A 21,408-nucleotide genomic window follows, 5' to 3' on the forward strand; every position below is an offset into this window, starting at 1 on the left:
CCCAAAGTGAGGATGGGAAACCTGAATGTGGAGCCAGAAACTGGCACAGGCAGACAAGAGCTGTGAACCAAGTCAAGGTTAAGGGGCTAATGGTCCTGGTGTAAGGCAGCTGCTGGGAGCAAGCCATGTATAGGCAGGCTCTCAAGTGATACAGAACAGACTGAATGAGGATGCAGGTGCCTCTGTAGGGAGAAAGGCAGGAAACAGAAAATTCAAACTTGTTAATTAAGAGCAGATCCACTTTTGTGAGGCCTAAATCTTATATGATTGGTGGTGGGTGGAGGGAGGGCTTTCTTGAAAAAAAGAATACAAAAAACAATGACATAGAAAATTAGGTTTAAAAGTGTGCAATTAGTTTTAGAATGAGAAAAATCATTAAATTTAAAAATAAGAATTTTAAAGTTGATAAATTCCATCAATTGACAAAATAAAGGAAAACAATGTAATTTTTTAGTAAGTAACAGTTCCACAATACTTTTGCCTATAAATTTGGCTACATGATCTATAAGCACCTCTTCATATGAGAACCATTTTATAATAATATTTTATATGGAGAAAATATCAATATTATACAGCCTTTCATCTAGCATGGCCATTAACTTTTTATTATTGATAGTTTAGAAAAATTCTTTCAGCTTCATAGCTCACTATTGATAATGTCATTTAAATACTAACTGCTGTCCTATTTGGAAAAATCCTTCTCAAATTTTTTTCATAGATGATTATAAGATTTTTGGCATTTCACATTTTTTGGGAAAATAACTAGTCTTAAATTATCTTTGAAAGAATGAAATGCACCCTAGCTGGTTTGGATCAGTGGATAGAGTGTCGGCCTGCAGACTGAAGGGTCCTGGGTTTGATTCCAGTCAAGGGCACATGCCCAGGTTGGGGGCTCAATCCCCCCTAGGGGGCCTGCAGCAGGCAGCCAATCAATGATTCTCTCTCATCACTGATGTTTTTATCACTCCCTCCCTTTCCCTTTCTCTCTGAAATCAATAAAAAATATATTTTTAAAAAGATGAGCTTAAAAAGAAAGAATGAAACTCATGAACCAGTTTATCTTAGATGTCCTTGAAGTGGTATAAGATGACTTTTATGTTATACTAGAGGCCCAGTGCACGAAATTTGTGCATGAGGGTGTGTGTCCCTCAGCCCAGCCTGAACCCTCTCCAATCTGGGACTCCTCAAGGGATGTCCGACTGCCTACCTGGATCGGGCCTAAACAGGCAGTTGGACATCCCTCTCACAATCCAGGACTGCTGGCTCCCAACTGCTTGCCTGCTTGCCTTCCTGATTGCCCCTAACTGCTTCTGCCTGCCAGCCTAATCACCCCCTAACCACTCCCTGCCAGCCTGATGGATGCCTAACTGCTCCCCTGCCAGCCTGTTTTCCCCTAACTTCCCTCCCCTGCAGGCCTGGTCACCCCTAACTGCCCTTCCCTGAAGGCCTGGTCACCCCTAACTGCCCTCCCCTGCAGGCCTGGGTCCCCTGCAACTGCTCTCCCCTGCAGGCCTGGGTTCCCCCAACTGCCCTTCCCTGCAGGCCCGGTCGCCCCCAACTTCCCTCCTCTGCCAGCCTGGTCATCCCTAACTGCCCGCCCCTGCAGGCTTGATCGCCCACAACTGCCCTCCCTTGCAGACCTGGTCACCCCTAACTGCCCTCCCCTGCTGGCCATCTTGTGTCCACATGGGGGCAGTCATCTTTGACCACATGGGGGCAATCATCTTGTGTGTTGGAGTGATGATCAATTTGCATATTACTCTTTTATTAGATAGGATAGAGGCCTGGTGCACAGGTGGGGGCCAGCTGGTTTGCCCTGAAGGGTGTCCCAGATCAGGGTGGGGGTTCCCTTGGGGCATGGGGCGGCCTGGGCGAGGGCCCTATGGTGGTTTGCAGGCTGGCCACGCCCCCTGGCAACCCAAGCGGAGGCCCTGGTATCGGGTTTATTTATCTTCTATAATTGAAACTTTGTAGCCTTAAGCGGAGCCAAGCCTCCTGCTCACTCCGTGGCGGCAGCCATTTCTGTTGGGGTTTATGTATCTTCTATAATTGAAACTTTGTAGCCTTGAGTGTAGGCCTGGGCTGGCTGGGTCGGCAGGGAAGCTTGGCTTCCTCCATTGCCGGGGAAACCCAAGCTTCCTGCTTGCTGCAGCTCCATGGCTGCAGCCATCTTGGTTGGGTTAATTTGCATACTCGCTCCTGATTGGCTGGTGGGCGTGGCTTGTGGGTGTAGCAAAGGTAAGGTCAATTTGCATATTAACTCTTTTATTAGATAGGATTATTAGATAGGATTCAGTGATGTTAGTTTTTGTCAAATCAGCAAGAAACTTAAATATTTCTCCAAAGTATTTAAATAATTAACTCTTCTTCATTAAATGGATTATGAAATACTCTAAAATATCTCTCTTAATTCACTTGCTTGTGATGTAACATGAACAAGCATCATTATAATTTGTTTATACCAGAATAATTTCTATTGCAGAAATTGCTTATTTTAATTGCTTTTATTCCATTTCTTTTTAAAAATTCATGAACATCCAAAATTTTAGTCTGTAATTCCTTAATTGTGCTATTGAAGCATTCTAAAATGTCTTTCTAAATGGCAGTTATAACGGAATATTCCCAACTCATCTTTCCCTTACAGCCCCAAATGCTTATGACTATTCCAATGGCATATTGACATCAGAAGTATAAAAGAGGAGAAATCAGAGTAGAAAAAGACAGAATTTTTAACCAATTACTATCAAACTATCTTCCTTTGCCAGGGGCTCTCCAAGCACCTTGAAAGGGGGTCCTGAATAAGGGGTTCTGAAACTTAAACATTATTTCATGCACAGTAAATCTGTCCGTTATGATATCCTTAATGTTCTCTGTGAAAGATGAGGCAAGACACAGAGCTGCTGAGAGATGAGCAGCACAGGGAAGTCTAAGCAGAACAGCGAGGATTTAGGATAGTATTGGAGGGGCTGGTGTTTAACAATCTGTGCATTAGAATGAAGATTGAGGGCTTTAAGGATAATTAAATGAGCAGAGGTAAAAGGAGTTGAAGTATAGTAAACTCCTCTAGGCAGAAACATCCTCTATGTAGAAACATCCTCTATTTAGAAACATTCTCTATGTAGAAGCATCCTCTACATCCTGCGCGCACGCGCACACACACACACACACACACACACGCACACGCACACACACAAACACTAAAACTAATAAGTGGGTTCATCAAAGTCACATGCATACATGATCCACATGCAAAAATCAATTTTATGGCTGCACAACAGCAATGGCCAATCCCAAAAACAAATTTAAGAAAACAATACCTTTCATAACCAGATGAAAGAGAATAAAACAACTAGAAATAAATTTAGTAAAAGGAGTGCAGACTTGTATATTAAAAGTAAAACATTTCTCAGAGAACTGAAGATCTCGATAGAAAGACATGCATGCTTTTTGCAAGAATTAACAAGCTGATCCTAAAATGTATATGGAAGTGCAAGGGACCCATAATAGCCAAAACAATCTTAAAAACAAAGAAATTTGAAGGACTTATATTTCTTGATTTCAAAATTTACTAAAAACTACAGTATTCAAGAGTGTGATACTGACATAAGAACAGACATATAGATTACTGGAATAGAATAGAGTCCAGAAATAATTCCCTACATTTATGGTGCATTTATTTTAGGTAAAGGCACGAAGACAATTCAATAGGGAAAGAATAGTCTTTTAAACAAATGATGCTGGGACAATTGAACAGCCACAAGAAAAAAAGATGAATTTAGATCCTTGCCATACATCAGTCATAAAATGTAAGAGTTAAACATTAGAAGTGTCAGAACAAACTACAGGAGAAAAATCTTTGTGACCTTTGGTTAGTCAGAGTTCTTAGAAACATTAACAAAAGCATAACCCATTAAAGAAAACATTGATACATTTTATTTTATTAAAAATAACAACTTTTGCTCATCAAAAGAGACTTACAAAAATGAAAACACGAACAATAGGCTGGGAGAAAATATTTGCAAATCATACTTCAAATAAAGGACTTCACCCAAAACATATAAAGAACTCTTACAATCCTATAATAAGAAAACAGACCATTGGCAAACAAGACAAAATATTTTAATGGATATTTCACCAAATAAATACACAAATGGTTAATAAGCACATGAAAAGGTGCCCACCATCATTGGTCATTTGGGAAATACAAACCAAAGCCACAATGAAATATCATGTCACACCCACTAGGATGGCTATAATAAAAAAGACAGACAATAAGACGTGTTGGCAAGAATTCAGAGAAACTATAAGCCTTATTCCTTGTGGGACTATAAAATAGTTTGGCAGTTTCTTAGAAAGCTAAATTTAAATTTACCGTATGATTCAGTAATGCCACACTTAGGGATTTACCCAAAAGAAATAAAACATACATCACACAAAGATTTGTACAGTAGCATTATTCATAAGTGTCAAGTGGAAAGAATCCAAAAGTCCACCAACTGGTAAATGGATGAGTAAAATGTGGTATATCCACACAATGGAAACTATTAAAGCAATAAAAACAAAGTGCTGATGCATGCTACAACATGAATAAACCTCAAAAACATAGTGATAGACGCCTGATATGATTCCACATATCTGACATGTCCAGAAAAGTGCAAATTTACAGAAACAGGAAGAAGGTTGCCTAGGACTGGTTGGTAAGAGCAGAGATTAAATGCAAATGGCATGAAGATCTTTGTGGGTTGCACAACTCAGTAAGTTTATTAAAAATCATTGCATTGCCACTTAAAATGTGTGGATTTTGTAGTATGCAATTAGGTCTCAATAAAGCTGCTTTTTAAAAAATCAGGTGATTTAACTATGGGATCAAGACTAGAATACAAAAGCCAAAAAATGGTTAGGAAAAATCAGAGAAAAATACTGGAAACCTTAATGAGGCTGAAGAGTTGACTTGAAAGTAAGAGAGCTATGAAGAGAGATTTTTGGGAACTTGCATGAAAATTTTCAAAGATTATGGAGTCTAAATAGATTTGCAAATAAGAAAAAGGACAAGTACTTTATATTTCAAACAATTTTTGAAAGATTTGCAAAATCGCATGCTAGGATTTTGATAGGTATAATAGGAATCTCCTAAAAGTAAATATAGGTAACTTAGAAGACTTCGGCCAAAGATATTGTAGGAACCAAGCTTGAATACTTATCATCCTGGTTAAAATGGAGAGTTCAATTCACCTGCTGGCTCAATACCAGATTTCTAGGAAACAGCAGAGAAGATTTCTGAGGACAAAAATGGTCACCTGTTTTGTGAATAGACTCATTTATTTATTCAAAGATTATTTGTTGAGCATCATGCATGTGCAAGGCATTTATGAAAGGTAAATATCCAGCAGGTTATCACCAGGTGATGTATATAAAATTATTAGCCTAGCCCTGGCTGGTGTTGCTTAGTTGTTTGGAGTGTCATCCCATACACCAGAAGGTGGCGGGTTCGATTCCCAATCAGGGCACATACCTAGGTTGCAGGTTCAATCAGGGCACGTGCAGGAGGCAACCAACCAATGTTTCTCTCTCACATGGATGTTTCTCTCTCTGTCTCTCTGTGTGTCTATCTCTCCCCCTTACTCTATCTAAAATCAATTTTTTAAAAAATTATTAGCCCCCCAACATTTTTTAAATAGAACAATGTTTCTGGCAATAAGTAGTAGACTGAAAAAAAGAAAAAAACCCCTAATGTTTAAAACATTCATTCAGCATATTTTTTAGTCATCCTGACCCTGTGTCTATTTGTAATGTTCACTTAACTTTTTTTTCTTTTCTAAGAGCTAAAAGTTACTCAATTTAAAAAATCATTCTTTCTAATATTCTCTATATATTCAATCCCCTTTTAGAGTTAGAAAAGAAAATGTACTTTAGAACATTGGATTTTTAGGTATCATAAACCTCCAAAGACTATTTACAAGCAGAATTAATAACATTTATGTTGAAGATTTCTAAATTTAGCATTTTTATTACTATATTTAGAAAGTTTCCCTATTCTATTACTTTTTTGTGTGTGTGCCAGGAAATAAAACACACCAAGAAATACTGGTCAAAGGGAAAATGTTATTAGTTACTGTGTTTTCAATCAGAATGTCACTGCAAAATAAGAACAACGTGCTTGCCTGACTTAAATTTTATTGGTAAAACTATTCAGTTGTGATAATGGTAAAAAAAAAAAAAAACAACCACAAAAAAACAAGTGAAGTTATTTCAATTTTATTCAACCACACTGAATATAGAAACTATACTACTACATTGTGTTTGAATGTTTATAAAGCTAGTATTAAATGTATCTTTTCAACCTTTATAATTTTTCAATTAAGTAAAGATAATCTTACCTGAAGACCTGTGATTGTCTCTGTTTAATTTTTAACTCATGTTGTAAATGATTCAATTCTTTCTGTAATCTCTGAATTTCATTTTGCTGATTTTTTAACTGCATGCTTCCAGCTTGGATTCTAAAACATAAACAAACAACATCTATTACAAGTCTAAGTATTTCCTCATGCACACTTTCTTAAATTAATATTTAAATACACTTTTAATAAAAATAAATAAAAGAAGCCCTAACCGGTTTGGCTCAGTGGATAGAGCGTCGGCCTGTGGACTGAGGGGTCCCAGGTTCGATTCCGGTCAAGGGCATGTGCCTTGGTTGCGGGCACATCCCCGGTGGGGAGTGTGCAGGAGGCAGCTGATCGATGTTTCTAGCTCTCTCTCCCTCTCCCTCCCCCTCTCTCTTCCTCCCTGTCAAAAATCAATAAAATATATTAAAAAATAAAAAATAAGTAAAAGAAGAAAACTGTGCATCTCTCTATATACTTAATGAGTGTATAGAAAAGGTATGGAGACACATATCAAACAGCCATTACCCCTGGGGAGGACAGTAAAACTGATGGGCAGTGGACAGGCAAAGAACATTGAAGGGAAGTATAACATTTACTCTCTATCTTTTGTACTGTTTGAATTTTTACAATGAACATGTATTTTTACTTGAAATATGAAATTAATTGTAACTAAAGAAATATAAACTTATTTTTATTCAAGTAAGACAGACATAACTTAAAATGTCAATTATTAGATTAAAAGTTGTAAGAAAAAAGTGATCCTTGACCTTTACCCCAATTCTCACTGCCCAAACCAACTACTTTCAAGTTTCTTCCGGTTTATATTCACTTCTATAATTAAATACTATGCTTGTGCTGTTATTTATTAATATTTCACTTTAGGTACTATCTAGTGAATTACAATTCAGTTAAGATATGGTTCTGCTACATATAACTGAGACCTGAATACGATGGCTTAAGATACAAGAGTGTATTATCTTGCATAAAACCAATGTACTGGTAGCCAGTCTAATGTTGATATGGTAGCTTTATAGTGTCATCAAGGCCTCAGGATCCTTCCAACCCTCTGTTCTACATATTTGGTGCGTGTCTTTTATTTTCATAGACCATGATAATGGCAGAAATTCCATCAATTACATTCCCATTCCAGACCAGTGGCAGGAAGAGAATAATGGCTCACTCCATGCCTTTTAAGGAGATTTCCAGAAGTACCATTGAATACTTCTGCTAAACTTAGACACATGGCAATACCTAGCTGCAAGTGAAGCTGGGAAATGTAGTTTTAACTGGAAAGATTAGTCCCCAAATATAATCCACAGTTCTATTACTAAGGAGCAAGGGAGAATGAATGTTAAGGCAGGCAGCCAGCAGTCTCTACCACAATCCTAATGAAAGTTGACCTTCCTACTCATATCTACTAGTACACTCCTATACTCCTGTACATACACACACAGCATTGCTCTCCTCATCCTCCCAATACAGATCAATCTTTTATTTAGTAATTACACTATTCTTCACTAATGAGCCACATGTTATGCCATGATCACATTTATTTTCTTGCACATTTTTTGTTGCCCCTGGATTAAAAACCATCTCCTTTTCTTCTTTCTCAGTTCTCTGTGTACCTACCACTGATACTTCTTGTGAATCTGACAGGTCTGATTCTTTTTTCTCAGTACCTTGAGATACAGTAGATAATCCTTCTATATAATTTCTTTTCCAGGAGACAGCCTTCCTAGAGCTCTCCATTCCCCTGCTCTAGTGCGGGTTATGCTCTGGTTTGACTATGTAACTGTCACCAGTGGACTCCACTCCCTTATCATTTCAGGGACTCTTTTATGTGAGATCTGCATTCTGGTTCTAAAGTCTCCCTTTTTTCATGTGAGATCTGCATTCTGGTTCTAAAGTCTTCCTTCTTGGTTTACTCCTCTGAAGTGGAATAAGTCCTCCAGGATCTTTTTGTGCATTGGGAGATACATTTGAGACCTTGAATAACTGAAATTGTCTTTCTTTTATCTTAGATTGGACACTTTGGCTGGATTTAGAATTACAAATGAGAAAAATATTCTTCAATATAAAATTAGGGCACTGTTCTACTGTTTCCTAACTTCCACTGCTGCTTCTGAAAAGTCCAATGACATTTTAATTCTTGCTGCTCTGTATGGTACTACATGGAAGGCCCTCCCTATTCCACATCTACCTTGATTCAGAAGCTTTGAGATCTTTCTTTTACTTTGTATTGTAAATTTGATCACAATATATCCTCATGTTAGTCTTTTGTCATCCTCTCTGTGCTGGGCACATGATATTTGCTTTGAAAACTAATGTTCTTTAGTTCCAAGGATATTCTGCTAGGATGAATAATTCCCTCCTCTTCCTCCATTTTTCTATTGTTTTGGATGTGAAATCTCTTGGAAATATCTTCTGATTTTCTTAACCTTTCTTTGCCATCTTACCAATTTTAACATTTTGTTCCACTTTCATTATTTTCCATCCTGCCTAAAATTTTTAATTTCAGCTATCATATTTTAATTACAATTCTTAGTAAGTTAAGGTCACCATTTTACTACCCGTTGTTCTTTTTTCATGGGTACAATTTCTTGCCTTTTTGAATAGATACCAAGTATAGTGTATTTTTTAAGTTTTCTGCAGCTCACCACATTGGGTTTTTCCTTTGTTTTGCTTTTTTCTTTCATATCTGAGGCTTCCCTTAAAAATCTGAAGATCCTTACTTAAATGAAAGACTTAAAACCATAAAACTCCTAGAAGAAAAAATAAACAGTAAACTCTCTGACATTTCTCTTAGCAATATTTTTTTCTGATATATCACAAACAAAAGACGAACTAAACAAATGGAACTACAACAAACTAAAAAGTTTTGCACAGTAAGGGAAACCATCAACAAAATGAAAAGACAACATAGGAAATGGGAGAAGATAGTAGCCAGTTATAAGGGGTTAATATCCAAAATTTATAAAGAATTCATACCATTCAACACTCAAAAAACAAACAATCCAATTTAGAAATGGGCAGAGGACCTGAACAGACACTTCTCCAAGGAGGACATACAATAGTCAATAGATATATGAAAATATGCTCAATATCACTAATCATCAGAGAAATGAAAACTAAAACCACAATGAGATATCACCTCACACCTGTCAGAATGGCTATCATTAATAAATCAACAAACAAGTGTTAATGAGGATGTGGAGGAAAAAATCCCTTGTACACTGTTGGTGGAATGCAGATTGGTGCAGCCACTGTGCAAAACAGAATGGAGGTTCCTCAAAAAATGTAAAATGGAACTGCCTTACAACCCAGAAATTCCACTTCAGGGTATATATCCAAAGAAACCAAAAACATTAATTTGAAAAAATATATGCACCCCGATGTTCAGTGCAGTATTTACAATAGCCAATATATGGGAGTAACGCAAGTGCCCACCAATAGACAAGTGGATTTCAAAAAGTGGTGGTACATACATAAAATGGAATTATTAATTGGCCGCACACAAAAAGAAATTTTACCATTTGCAACAACATGGATGAGCCTAGAAGATATTATGCTAAGTGAAATAAGTCAGACAAACAGACAAATACCATATGAACAAAGTTAATGAACAAACAAATTAAAACGGACTCATAGACACAGAGAACAAATTGGTAGTTGCCAGAAGGGAGAGGGCCAGGTGAAAAAAGTAAAGACATTAAGAAGCATAAATTGGTAGTTACAAAATAGTCAAAGGGATGTAAAATACAGCATAGAAAATATAGTCAGTAATATTGTAATAGCTATGTAATAGCCAGGTGGATACTTGAACTATCAAAGGATTACTTTGTAAATTATATGGTTGTCCAACCACTATGCTGTAGAGCTGAAACTAATATAAAATAATATTTGATGTCAACTGTAACTGAAAAATGAAATTTTAAAGAATCAAAATAAAATTATAGCTATAGAAAAAAGTCTGAAGATCCTTTGTTGTCTATTCATATTTGTAAATGAAGCATTCAAAGGATAATTTATCCAGTTTCTATAACGAATGTATAAAATCAAAGGTTAGGAAAATATATACAAGACAGATGCTTTAAAATGATAAAATATATATTAATATTAATAAATAGCAAAACATTAAATGGATCAACCCTTTCACTTTCATAAAATTTCCAATCCACCAAGAAAAATGATAATCATGAACTTTTGTATATCAAAACATACTTCAAAATATGTAAAGAAAAGTCCAATAAAAACAAGTAAATAATGATATATTAACACATTTCACACAGAAATGGACAAGGACATGACAAACAGTTAAAGAATTGAGGATTTGAATAACCTAATTAACAAGTTTGATGTATGGATATAACTGGAACATATATCTAATAATCACCTTTTTCTAAACTGATAATCATAAAAATTGATAATATAATCAGCCACAACTGAAATTTTAATATGTTCTCAAAAAGAAAAAATATACATATCCACATTCACTGCCCACAACAAAATTACATGAAAATTTTAAAACAAAAAGGCAGTAAAAACCTATATACATGGAATCTTAAACATATATCCAATAAACTTTGGGCCAAATAGGAAATAAAAATGGAGATTATAAACTATTTAGCAATAAATGATCATGAAAACACATATATTAAAGAACTCAGAGTAAAACATACCTTTAAATGCATTTATTTAAAAAAAATGAATGGATATTCTGAATGTCATGATCCAGGAGAAAGGTACAAATGGCAAAAACAATGAATGTTCAGAAGCAAGACCACCCCAGTAGCAATGAGCATATCCACTGCCCACATCTTGGTTTCTAAATACCATTCTCCAATCAGAGAACCCAAGCCATAATTAGTATCATTATAGGGTTGGCATGGGAAAAATTTAAGATGAACCTAGAACATTTTATGGTGCCAGAAAGTGAGGAAGAGCCCAAAGGAACACAGGGGCATGTTGAAAGGACACATGTGTCACCTGAGAGAGCTACTAATGGCCAAAACTGGAACAACGGAGCAACAAAATAAATTACTATAGTATTGGATTATAACCCACAAAATAAAAGTGAATGAGTTTATATGGGTAGTAATAAATAACTAAATAGATAAATAAATGGGAGAGAAGAAACTGCTCTTTCTCACAGAGAAATTTCAATAATAAATGTAGAAGAAATGAAAAAGAAAACCATCATTAAAGAGCAAGTAATAACTATTGCAGGCAAAATCTACTGATATTTGCTTAAAAAGTAGGTGAAAGTTTGAGGAGAAACAGAATATTTGAATATTCTCAAAGTATCTACCTCAAGATATTTATTAATTGAAAAGGGAAAAATAGTAATAGTGGAAGAACCTGGCAAACACCACCTTAGACAAGTGATCAAGGTTAATATCACCTGTAATAACACATACTGGCATCACCATCACATACACTCTGATATGGTACATTGAGAAAGGCACATCACTTCTGTGGCATCCTCACCAAAATGAATAATCTCATTATGAGTAAACAATAGACAAACCTGAATTAAGGGGTATTCCAAAAAATAACTGACCAGTACTTTTCAAAAGCCTCAGGTCCTGAAAACAAAGAAAAAGTGAGGAACTGTCACAGATCAAAGATGACTAAGAAGATAGGAGCTCTAAAAGCAATGTATGCATTCACTGGTTATGCTTATATGCATACATACAAGTCCTTCGCAAGACACTGGGGGGGGGGGGGAGGGCATGTGCCGGGGGGGCAGGGGAGGCTGGGGGAAGGTCCATAGGGGGAAAAAAGGAGACATATGTACTACTATTTGTAATACTTTAAACAGTAAAATTAAATTAAAAATAAAAAAATAAAACTTAGTCACCCGACAGAAAAAATAAATAAATAAATAAATTAATTAATTAATTAATAAAAGCAAGGTATGACTCCAGGTTGAATCTCAGACTATAAAAAGAGATTTTAATGGCAAAAATGATAAAATCAAAGGAAGTATATAACTTAGTTGATAGTATTCTACTAGTGTTAATGTTTTAGTATTTATAATTGTACCATAATTATGTAAGGTGTTAACATTAGGGGAAGCTGAGAATATGGAAACTCTGTACTATTTTTGTAACTTTGTATATGTCTAAAATTATTTTAAAATAAAAAGTTAAAAAAACCACTTGTACATATTCAATGAATGGTATGTACATGTAAAATGTATCTGTAGTATAAATTGTGGTGTAAAAAGGTCAGTGCATTTTTAAATTTGGAAGCTATGCAATATTTTAATAGCAAAAATAAAAGGAAACAGATTTCATTAATACTGCAGTGACATTTAAAAATTCCCAAAGGATCTTTTTGACAAGATATCACATGCTCTTCATTTCATCATTCAAAGTGAATAAGGAAAAGTAATGTACTGGTATTTATTCAAAATTCAACTTATTGCCTACCATACTCCAAGAAAATTATCAAATGTTTTTCAACTACAAATTATTAAATCATATAAAAATATAATCATCGAAATATTCTTACAGTTAAGAACCTTACATTAGGAGAAACCAAGATGGCGGCATAGGCAAACACCTAAACTGCTGCTTCGCACAACAATATCAAAACTACAACTAAAAGACAAAACGGACACGATCCAGAACCACAGGAAAGCTGGCTGAGTGGAAATTCTACAACTAGAAGAAAAGAGAAAAGCACATTGAGACTCAGAGGAGCTGCAAAAGGCTGAGGTACAGAGACTCGCACGCGAGAGGACGGGAGGCTGTGTCACGGGCGGCTGAGAGCACAGTTGGCTTTCTAAAGTGGGAGGGAGAAGGAAGCTCCCGACTGCACTGAACTCCAGTCCCGGGCGAGACGCTGGGAAACCAGACTCATTCAGGGGAAACTGGACTGTCAGGAAAAGAGAAAGCACACTGAGACTCGGAAGCTGCGGAAGGCAGAGGTTCAGAGGCGCGCGCGCATAGAGACAACTGATTGGTAAATGCACGGGCAGCTGAGTGCGTGGCTGGCTTTCTAAAGCGGGAGGGAGACTGAAGCTCCCGACTGCGCTGAACTCCAGTTCTGGGCAAGTTTCTGGGAACCCCAACTCATTCGGGGAGAAACTGGACTGTCTGGCAGTGGGCGAAACTCGAGGGTGGCTTTCTCTCAGAGGTGCTTGCAGCTATTACCGAGGGACACTGAGACCCAGGGGCCTCATAGGGCAGGGCTGATGGGAAGCCAAGGCTGTCTGCTCCGCCCTGAAGCTCCGTCCCATCCAAGCTGAGCACAGAGGCTTTTGCAATTTTGCAAGTCTTGTCTCATAAGAGTGTCTCCAGCACAGAAGTTCTCCCAGCGTAGACACAGCTGATCCTCACAGCCAATTGGCCTGGAGGTCAATTCCTCCCAGTGACACCAACAACAATCAAGACTTAACTACAACAAGGCTGAGCACACAGTCCACAAAGGGGTGCACCAAGAGTGTCCACCTCAGGTAACTGGGGAGGCTGAGCCACTGTGCCCTAGAGGACACCTACCACACAAAGCTACTCTACCAACTCAGGGAAGCAGCGAAAATGCGGAGACCAAGAAACAGATCACAAATGAAAGAAATGGAGGAAAACAAACAACTGGATATAGAGTTCAAAACCATGGTTATAAGGTTTTTCAAGAATTTCCTAGAAAAGGCCAATAAATTTAGTGAGACCCTCGAGGATATGAAAAAGGACCAACTAGAAATTAAACATACACTGACTGAAATAAAAAATATTATACAGAGACCTAACAGCAGAGTAGAGGACCATAAGAATCAAGTCAAAGAGTTGAAATACAAAGAAACAAAAAACACTCAGCCAGAAAAGCAAAAAGAAAAAAGAATCCAAAAACTTGAATATAGTGTAAGGAGCCTCTGGGACAACCTCAAGTGTACCAACGTCCGAATTATGGGGGTGCCAGAAGAAGAGAGAGAGCAAGATACTGAAAACCTATTTGAAGAAATAATGACTGAAAACTTCCCCCACCTGGTGAAAGAAATAGACTTACAAGTCCAGGAAGCACAGAGAACCCCAAACAAAAGAAATCCAAAGAGGACCACACCAAGACACATCATAATTAAAATGCCAAGAGCCAAAGACAAAGAGAGAATATTAAAAGCAGCAAGAGAAAAACAGTTAATTACCTACAAGGCAGCACCCATACGATTGTCAGCTGATTTCTCAACAGAAACTATGCAGGCCAGACGGGAGTGGCAAGAAATATTCAAAGTGATGAATAGCAAGAACCTACAACCAAGATTACTCTACCCAGCAAAGCTATCATTCAGAATTGAAGGGCAGATAAAGAGCTTCACAGATAAGAAAAAGCTAAAGTAGTTCATCACCACCAAACCAGTATTATATAAAATGCTGAAAGGTATTCTTTAAGAAGAGGAGGAAGAAGAAAAAGGTAAAGATAAAAATTATGAACAACAAATACATGTCTATCAACAAGTGAATCTAAAAATCAAGTGAATAAAAAATCTGATGAACAGAATAAACTGGTGAATATAATAGAATCAGGGGCATAGAAAGGGAGTGGACTGACAATTCTTGGGGGGAAAGGGGTGTGGGAGGTGCGGGAAGAGACTGGACAAAAAGCGTACACCTATGGATGAGGACAGTTGCGGGGAGGTAAGGGCAGAGTGAGGGGTAGGAACCAGGTGGAGGGGAGCTATGGGGGGAAAAAAGAGGAACAATTGTAATAATCTGAACAATAAAGATTTATTAAATTAATTTTAAAAAAAAGAACCTTACATTACTTTTGGCCAGTTTTTCTGCTATTAGAAGTTTCTAACTAAAATCATGCACTGCCATTAGGAAATGCAATGTCAATATTTTTCTTATTAAAGATCAGCAAGGCCAAACCAAAAGATCCATGAAGGGAGCTGCTAAACAGTGTTTTCTCATAGCAACAACCTGGCACATTGTCAAATCCACAGAGTCTGATGTATCTCATATTCAGTTGTTTATCAAGTTGCCCCCATCATGGCCTTCAAGAGCCAGGGACAAAAATTACAGTTCAGGAAGGTCTTCCTAATGCTATTCCTCCATCAGGGTCTGGAAGACAGAAACTACATTATTTCTTTCAGATTTCTCCCCTCTCCAAAATATAGAACCTGAAACCTCCCCTGACGGCAAAGGCATAACTGGGAATCCAGAGCCCCTGAAGACAGAGATTCCCCTATATATTCTGACCTTACAAGGCTCCAGTTTCCCACAAAGGGCTCTATTGATAAACAGAAGTCAGCTAAGGAAGATGTCTTCCAAGTTTTTGGATGGCTCCTCCACTGCAAACGGGAAGCAATCATTAGAAGGCCCGAGGCACTTCAAACAAGCTGACCGTCAAACCAGGCTAAATCTTAGCAATAATTCTCTCCACTCAGAGTCTCATCTGAGTCATGCCTTTATTCATTCATCAAAGAACTTCAGTTAATACCAAAAGCTGGTTGGTGGGTCAACCAACACTAAAGGTGAGTACTGCAGGCATGCACAGAATTTAAGTGAGTACAGAAGTCTCAGTCAAGGAAGGTGAATAGTAAAGGATGAGTTAGGGTCAGTGGGAAACAGGAGGGCTTAACAAGCAAGGGATTCCAGGAGAGTATTAGCCAAAGCACAGAAGCTTGAGAGAAGATGGCATTTTTCTGTTTAATTCTTAATGGTTCAGGAAAGTGACAAGAACTGAAGGCAAATGAGACTGTGTTGAGCCATGTTATGTATTTGCACTTTTCCCCTCAGTGCTATGGAGCCCTGGAGGATTTGAAGTAAGAATCAGATTTGCATTTTAGTGTGGTGCGCGCCGGCATGGCCATGGCATACTCAGCCCCACGGCGCCTTATGTGCTGCGCCAGCACAGCCAAGAGTGAACCTGAGTGGGGGCAGCTGAAAGGTTTAGAAAAGAAAGACAAGGGAATGAAAGCTGGGTCTCGGTGGGACGCTGCTCCCTGAGAGACAGCCCCGACACCCACAAGCCGTGTCTTTATTTTATAGCAGATTCCATGAGGCAAAGTAAGGGCGTGGTCAAGATGTTTACAACATTCTTGTGGGTTTCGATCCTACTCAATTACATGCACCTGATCACGCTTTGTTTACTTGCAGCCTATATCACTTGGCACATGGGGCCACCTGTTCGGACCATAGGTTCAAGCTTACAACTATAGCTGTTGGCTATCATTGTGCTGGGAGGGCTCTGCCCTCCAAGCTGGGACTTGCACGTGGCCACGAGGACTGTGCCCTCTCATCAGTCCAAGGCTTGAACCTGTCCAAACACTGTAGCCGCGCCCCACATTTTAGAAAGATTGCTCCACCAGAAATTACCTAAGAGATTTCCACCAAGACTTAGGCCCAGGAACATTTGGGTCCCTGAGACCTCCCTCTCCCAACAGTCTGTTCTTCCGTTGAGTCCCCTCCTTCAGAGTGCTCCATTTATGGATGATTTCATTGATTGAGAACATCAATTACCTCCTCTCGTATTGCAGTGCTTCTATCTCACAGCTATGGCCATGATTTCCCCACTTGGCGACTCAACCTCTTGCCTTTCTCCTTCTCTCTTCCCCCGTGCTTGTTAGGACCAATTCTGACTTCAGGCCCAAGTTCAATAAGCCCCTGTCCAACTCTCTGCACCAATTCATTCTTGTTGATTTTTTACCCTCCTTTAATAAATAGACTTATGTCTTTTTTTAAAAAAATCTTGTATTCTATTGGTAACCCCACCTAAGATTAGATCCTTAATATTCTCTTTCTAGACTAGGACGACAGCCTTGCAATTCAGCTTCTCTGTCACTAACTGAGTGATTAGACTTTCGTATTCTCCAACATGAGCTCTGCTATCCATTGAAGTAAATGATTAGTGCTTTGCCTTAACTTCTCTTGTTAACGACTTTCCCAGACATATCAACCCTCCTGAAATTTCAAAAGGTGTGTGTATGGGTGGGGGTGGTAGTAAAAGACTACACTTATACAGAACATAAGGCTGAGGCTGTTTTCTTTAGCACCTGTCCTAGCCAACAGATGGGTATAATTCTAGGTTCCAGCCCCTTCCAGTAAGCTATGTTCTTGTCATAAGAAATCAAGCCATGTTCAGTTGAGTTCAAGGAGGTAGTGAGTAAATTTATTCTAACAATTCTCTGATGATAACCTGGTTCCTCAAATTGATCGTCACTGACATCTAATCTTATGTTGCATGCCATAAAGCAATCACATTTTGTTTCTCTCTTAATAATCTTTTAAGACTTTCCTTCCTTTATCCAGATAAAAAGATTCATAAATCTTTCAATTTTTCTATTTCTAGAAACTAAACAGTTTTGGGCCTGTCTTGCAGTATTTATAATTTATTAAGTATAGAATTGTGTAACCCCCAAAGATAAATGTATATACTTTTTGCTAACCCTTAAGTAATCTTGGGTTGTATTCCCAAAACAAAAATTTTCCTGGAGTGTAGCAGTGTAAGCAAACACAAAGTTGCTTATCTAGCTTCCCATAAATACTTCAGTCCTCTTTGTTAAAAAGAAGCATTGCTTTTAGAAAATAACTGCCCATATCTAAGGTTGCTGCCTCTTTTCTAACCACCCATCTGTCAAAGTCATGCTGATCATGCTGAACTCAATTAACAGCAGAGAAGCCTCAGAGTTGCCTGGGAAGGCTATATTACAGTCTGATTGATTCCAAATATACTAACAGAAAATTTCTGATAGAATTAAAGATTGAGCTAAATTTTGTCTACATTATGTATGACGAAAATATTAATACCTGTTTACAAGCATCAGAAAAAAATTTCTAAGTATGAATTATTTGTATTTAAAAATAATTAAAAATTATAATATTAGCTTTAGGGGTTTATTAAAGCAAATTGATTAAGTATTAAACCACACAGGGCTCTGTTGTCCTTGTTTTATTAATTATATGTACTTAAATGAATTAAAACAGAATTTATAAAATATTCTATCACTTAGATATTTACTCATTTAGATTGCTCTTGGCAAATAACGCTGAATTGTGAGGTCATACTGCATGTATTGGGTCAATTATCTGCAGTTTTTAACATTTCAGATTTTACTTCTCTTTATTTTGTCATTTAAATAAATAAATTAGGTCAGCATGCAATTTTATATGTTAGCATTTCATTGATATTACATTTTTATTTTTAAAGATCATATTTTCCCACAGTTAACTTTTATAACAATGATAATGAAAACAACAAAAATAATAATGAACTCTGCTGAGCACTTACCAAGTGACAGACACTGTGCTTAATAATTTAGATGAGCTGTCATATTTAAACATCACTAAATCCCTATGATGTAGATCAATTGTCAGCCCCATTTGACAGATGAGGGGATGGAGAAGCAGAGAGCTAAGCAAGCTGATTGAGGCCATGCAAATAGCAAGTGACAGAGCTGGGATTTGAACCCAGGCAGCCTGACTATTGTCCTGCTACTAATGTGCAGTTGACTGTACTTTGCTCTGCCTTTGTACTTTTGATTCTTTCTTTGCACATAATTTTAGAAGATGAATTTTTATTTGCATTTTGTACTTTGAATTCTGCCTTGATTAAATTGATACTTAACAGGGATTGACAGGAATTGAGGAATGTGGAATGGCGTTACGAAGAAAGGGAATTGAGCAGCAGTTAAAACCCACAAATGTTATGCGCTGAAGAAAAGGTAAGCAGAAGATTAACTTTATGCATATTTCCAAATATTTGTGTGTGCCTTTTAACATCCCCTCGCAAAACTCAGAGGTTCACAGAGGGAAAGAGTTCAGTGGTAATTCTCACGAACCTTTGTTTTCATGGGCTTAAAATGTTTTCACAATCAACCCCAGTTAGTCTCTGTCTTTCAGCATGGTAAGAATTTGGCATGCTGCTCCTTTCCTCCTGAGAGAGAAACCCGAATGCTTGCCAGAGCACTTAATATTCTAGCTTCCATAGCAAATCGCTTTCATCTCCTTCTAACTGCCTCCAAACTGACTTCAGATTCAGGCAAAACAGAGAAAGGCACTGAAGAACAGAAGCACAGGGGTGAATGTCATTGCTATTTTTTTTTCCACTGAGATAAACAAAACATGCTTATAATTATGTGACACATAATTTTTATAGTATAATTCTTGCTGTCAACCCTAGAAAGCTCTCTAGTTGTCTTCTCTTCCACCATAGCATTGAATACCAGGCCGGTATTATGGTGTAAATGAGGTACTAAATGATTGGCTTTAATTCATGGACAATTTTAAGTTTTATTTCAATAGCCAACTTTTTTTTTCCTTTAAAAGAGGATAGAAAATGGAGAAAATTATAATTTAATCTTCTAGATATAAAGATATGAGTGAATAAAATTATCTAGCCAAAGAAAATATTAATAAAGAAGTCTATGACTTTGCATTTACAAGAAAATAAACTTTCTTTTTCATAAAATAAGAGCTATAAGACAGGTTACGCAAACAATTTTTCAAAGGCATAAATGTAATATGCTATGTATTTCAACTATATTCTAATTACTTTTCATTAAATTAAAAAAAGAAAGAAAAGGAAAACAGGCTTGTGTTTGGAATGTGATGATGTGACACTGGTGAGAAAGACCTAGAACACTGGATAAAGTCTGATACAGAAAAACAATGGTGACACATATTCCCAGAAAATGTTGCTTTTAACAAACACAACACAAAATAAAGACAAGCTAAAAGCAAAAAGGTGGAAGAGAAATAAACGTAAGCAAAAGAAAAGGGGCAGCAGACATAGCAAGTTTAATTAGTTATCTCTCCCCAGATTAGCAGCCCCCAAATATGCTGGACACTGTTTAGTAAGCATTTCAATCCTTTTATTTTTGTTTCTTTCTGTGCTTCTCCAAAATCTTCTGGCTTAAAACCAGAAAAAGCCACTAGCTTAATTTTACAAAATTATTTATTTTGCAAAAATGAAATTACTAACAAAAGGGTAAGTCTCCAACCTATGTATGGCTCCGTAAGAGAGTGCTGTGGATTTGGCATTAGTTCTGCTTCCAGTGTAGGCTTGAGTCTTAAATATTTTCTGCTATTAGAACTGTTCATAAATGCTATCATCTCTCCCAATTGTATGTTTGCATTTTAACAGAAGTGTTAACAACTGTTTTGTTTTACATTTTTTTCCTTTTCCTTATCTCAATCCTCTTTCCACTCCTAACTCTCCTAACTTCTTTGACCATCTCTTATGCAATCACATTCAACTAGATAGTTTCATCAGACACAGTGAAAAGCTACGTGAACTGAGACCACACGTTAGACAAAATTACATGTTGAAAATGTAAACATTCATTCCCTCCCCTGATTATATCATTATGTCCACTGTTATCATTATTGTATTTGCATGTTTAATGACAAAATATGGACTGAAGAACTCTCCTGAGTTTGTTAAAATAATAACATGAATGATAAAAAAAACATATATAAATAAATATTCAAATGTCTTTCTCAAGATATACAAAGTTAGGAAACAATATCATTCATGAATAAATGAATGAATGAATGAGTTAACTTAAATCTTTATCTACAGAATTTTTTGAAATGATGGGGAGGGAGTAGCGTGGGGGGAGGATCATACAAAATTATGCCCCATTTTTTATTTTAAATCTTTCTTATAGATACAAATGACTCTAAACTAGATCAAAAATAGAATTTAAACTCACATGATTACATGAGTTACTGTTTGTTTTCCCCTGAGCAATTACCAGGGGACAGTCATCAAAATACCACTAACACAAAATGTATAAATTAATCATTCAAATATTTTTCAAAAGATAATTCATAATTCACAGCTACCATTCTGATGCCCACACAAAATATCTAAAAAACAATCCACAATATTAATGAATAGATGTTATTAAATATGAACTCTTGCTCCCTGTTTTTAAAAAAATCAACCTGTTATTTAATAATATAAAATTTGTGGAAAAAATGTTCTCTGTATAGTATGAGTCTTTTGAACGTAAAGGGTCCTGAAGGTAAAGTAAGCTTTAAAAAAATGTTTGTTAAACTCATCTACATAATCATTGACA

The 21,408-nt window shown here is 36.9% G+C and overlaps 1 protein-coding gene across 1 annotated transcript in view; it reads right to left on the reverse strand.

The window, feature by feature from the left end:
• Positions 1-21,408, reverse strand: part of LEKR1 (leucine, glutamate and lysine rich 1) — a 128,987-nt gene that overhangs the window by 73,281 nt on the left and 34,298 nt on the right. The window contains exon 4 of the mRNA XM_080657047.1: positions 6,378-6,497. Coding sequence (XP_080513173.1) covers positions 6,378-6,497 — 120 coding nt within the window. The remainder of the gene's footprint in view (positions 1-6,377; positions 6,498-21,408) is intronic.

Source organism: Plecotus auritus, assembly GCF_963455305.1.
Source record: "Plecotus auritus genome assembly, chromosome: 2".
In the NCBI taxonomy this organism is placed as follows: Eukaryota; Metazoa; Chordata; class Mammalia; order Chiroptera; family Vespertilionidae; genus Plecotus; species Plecotus auritus.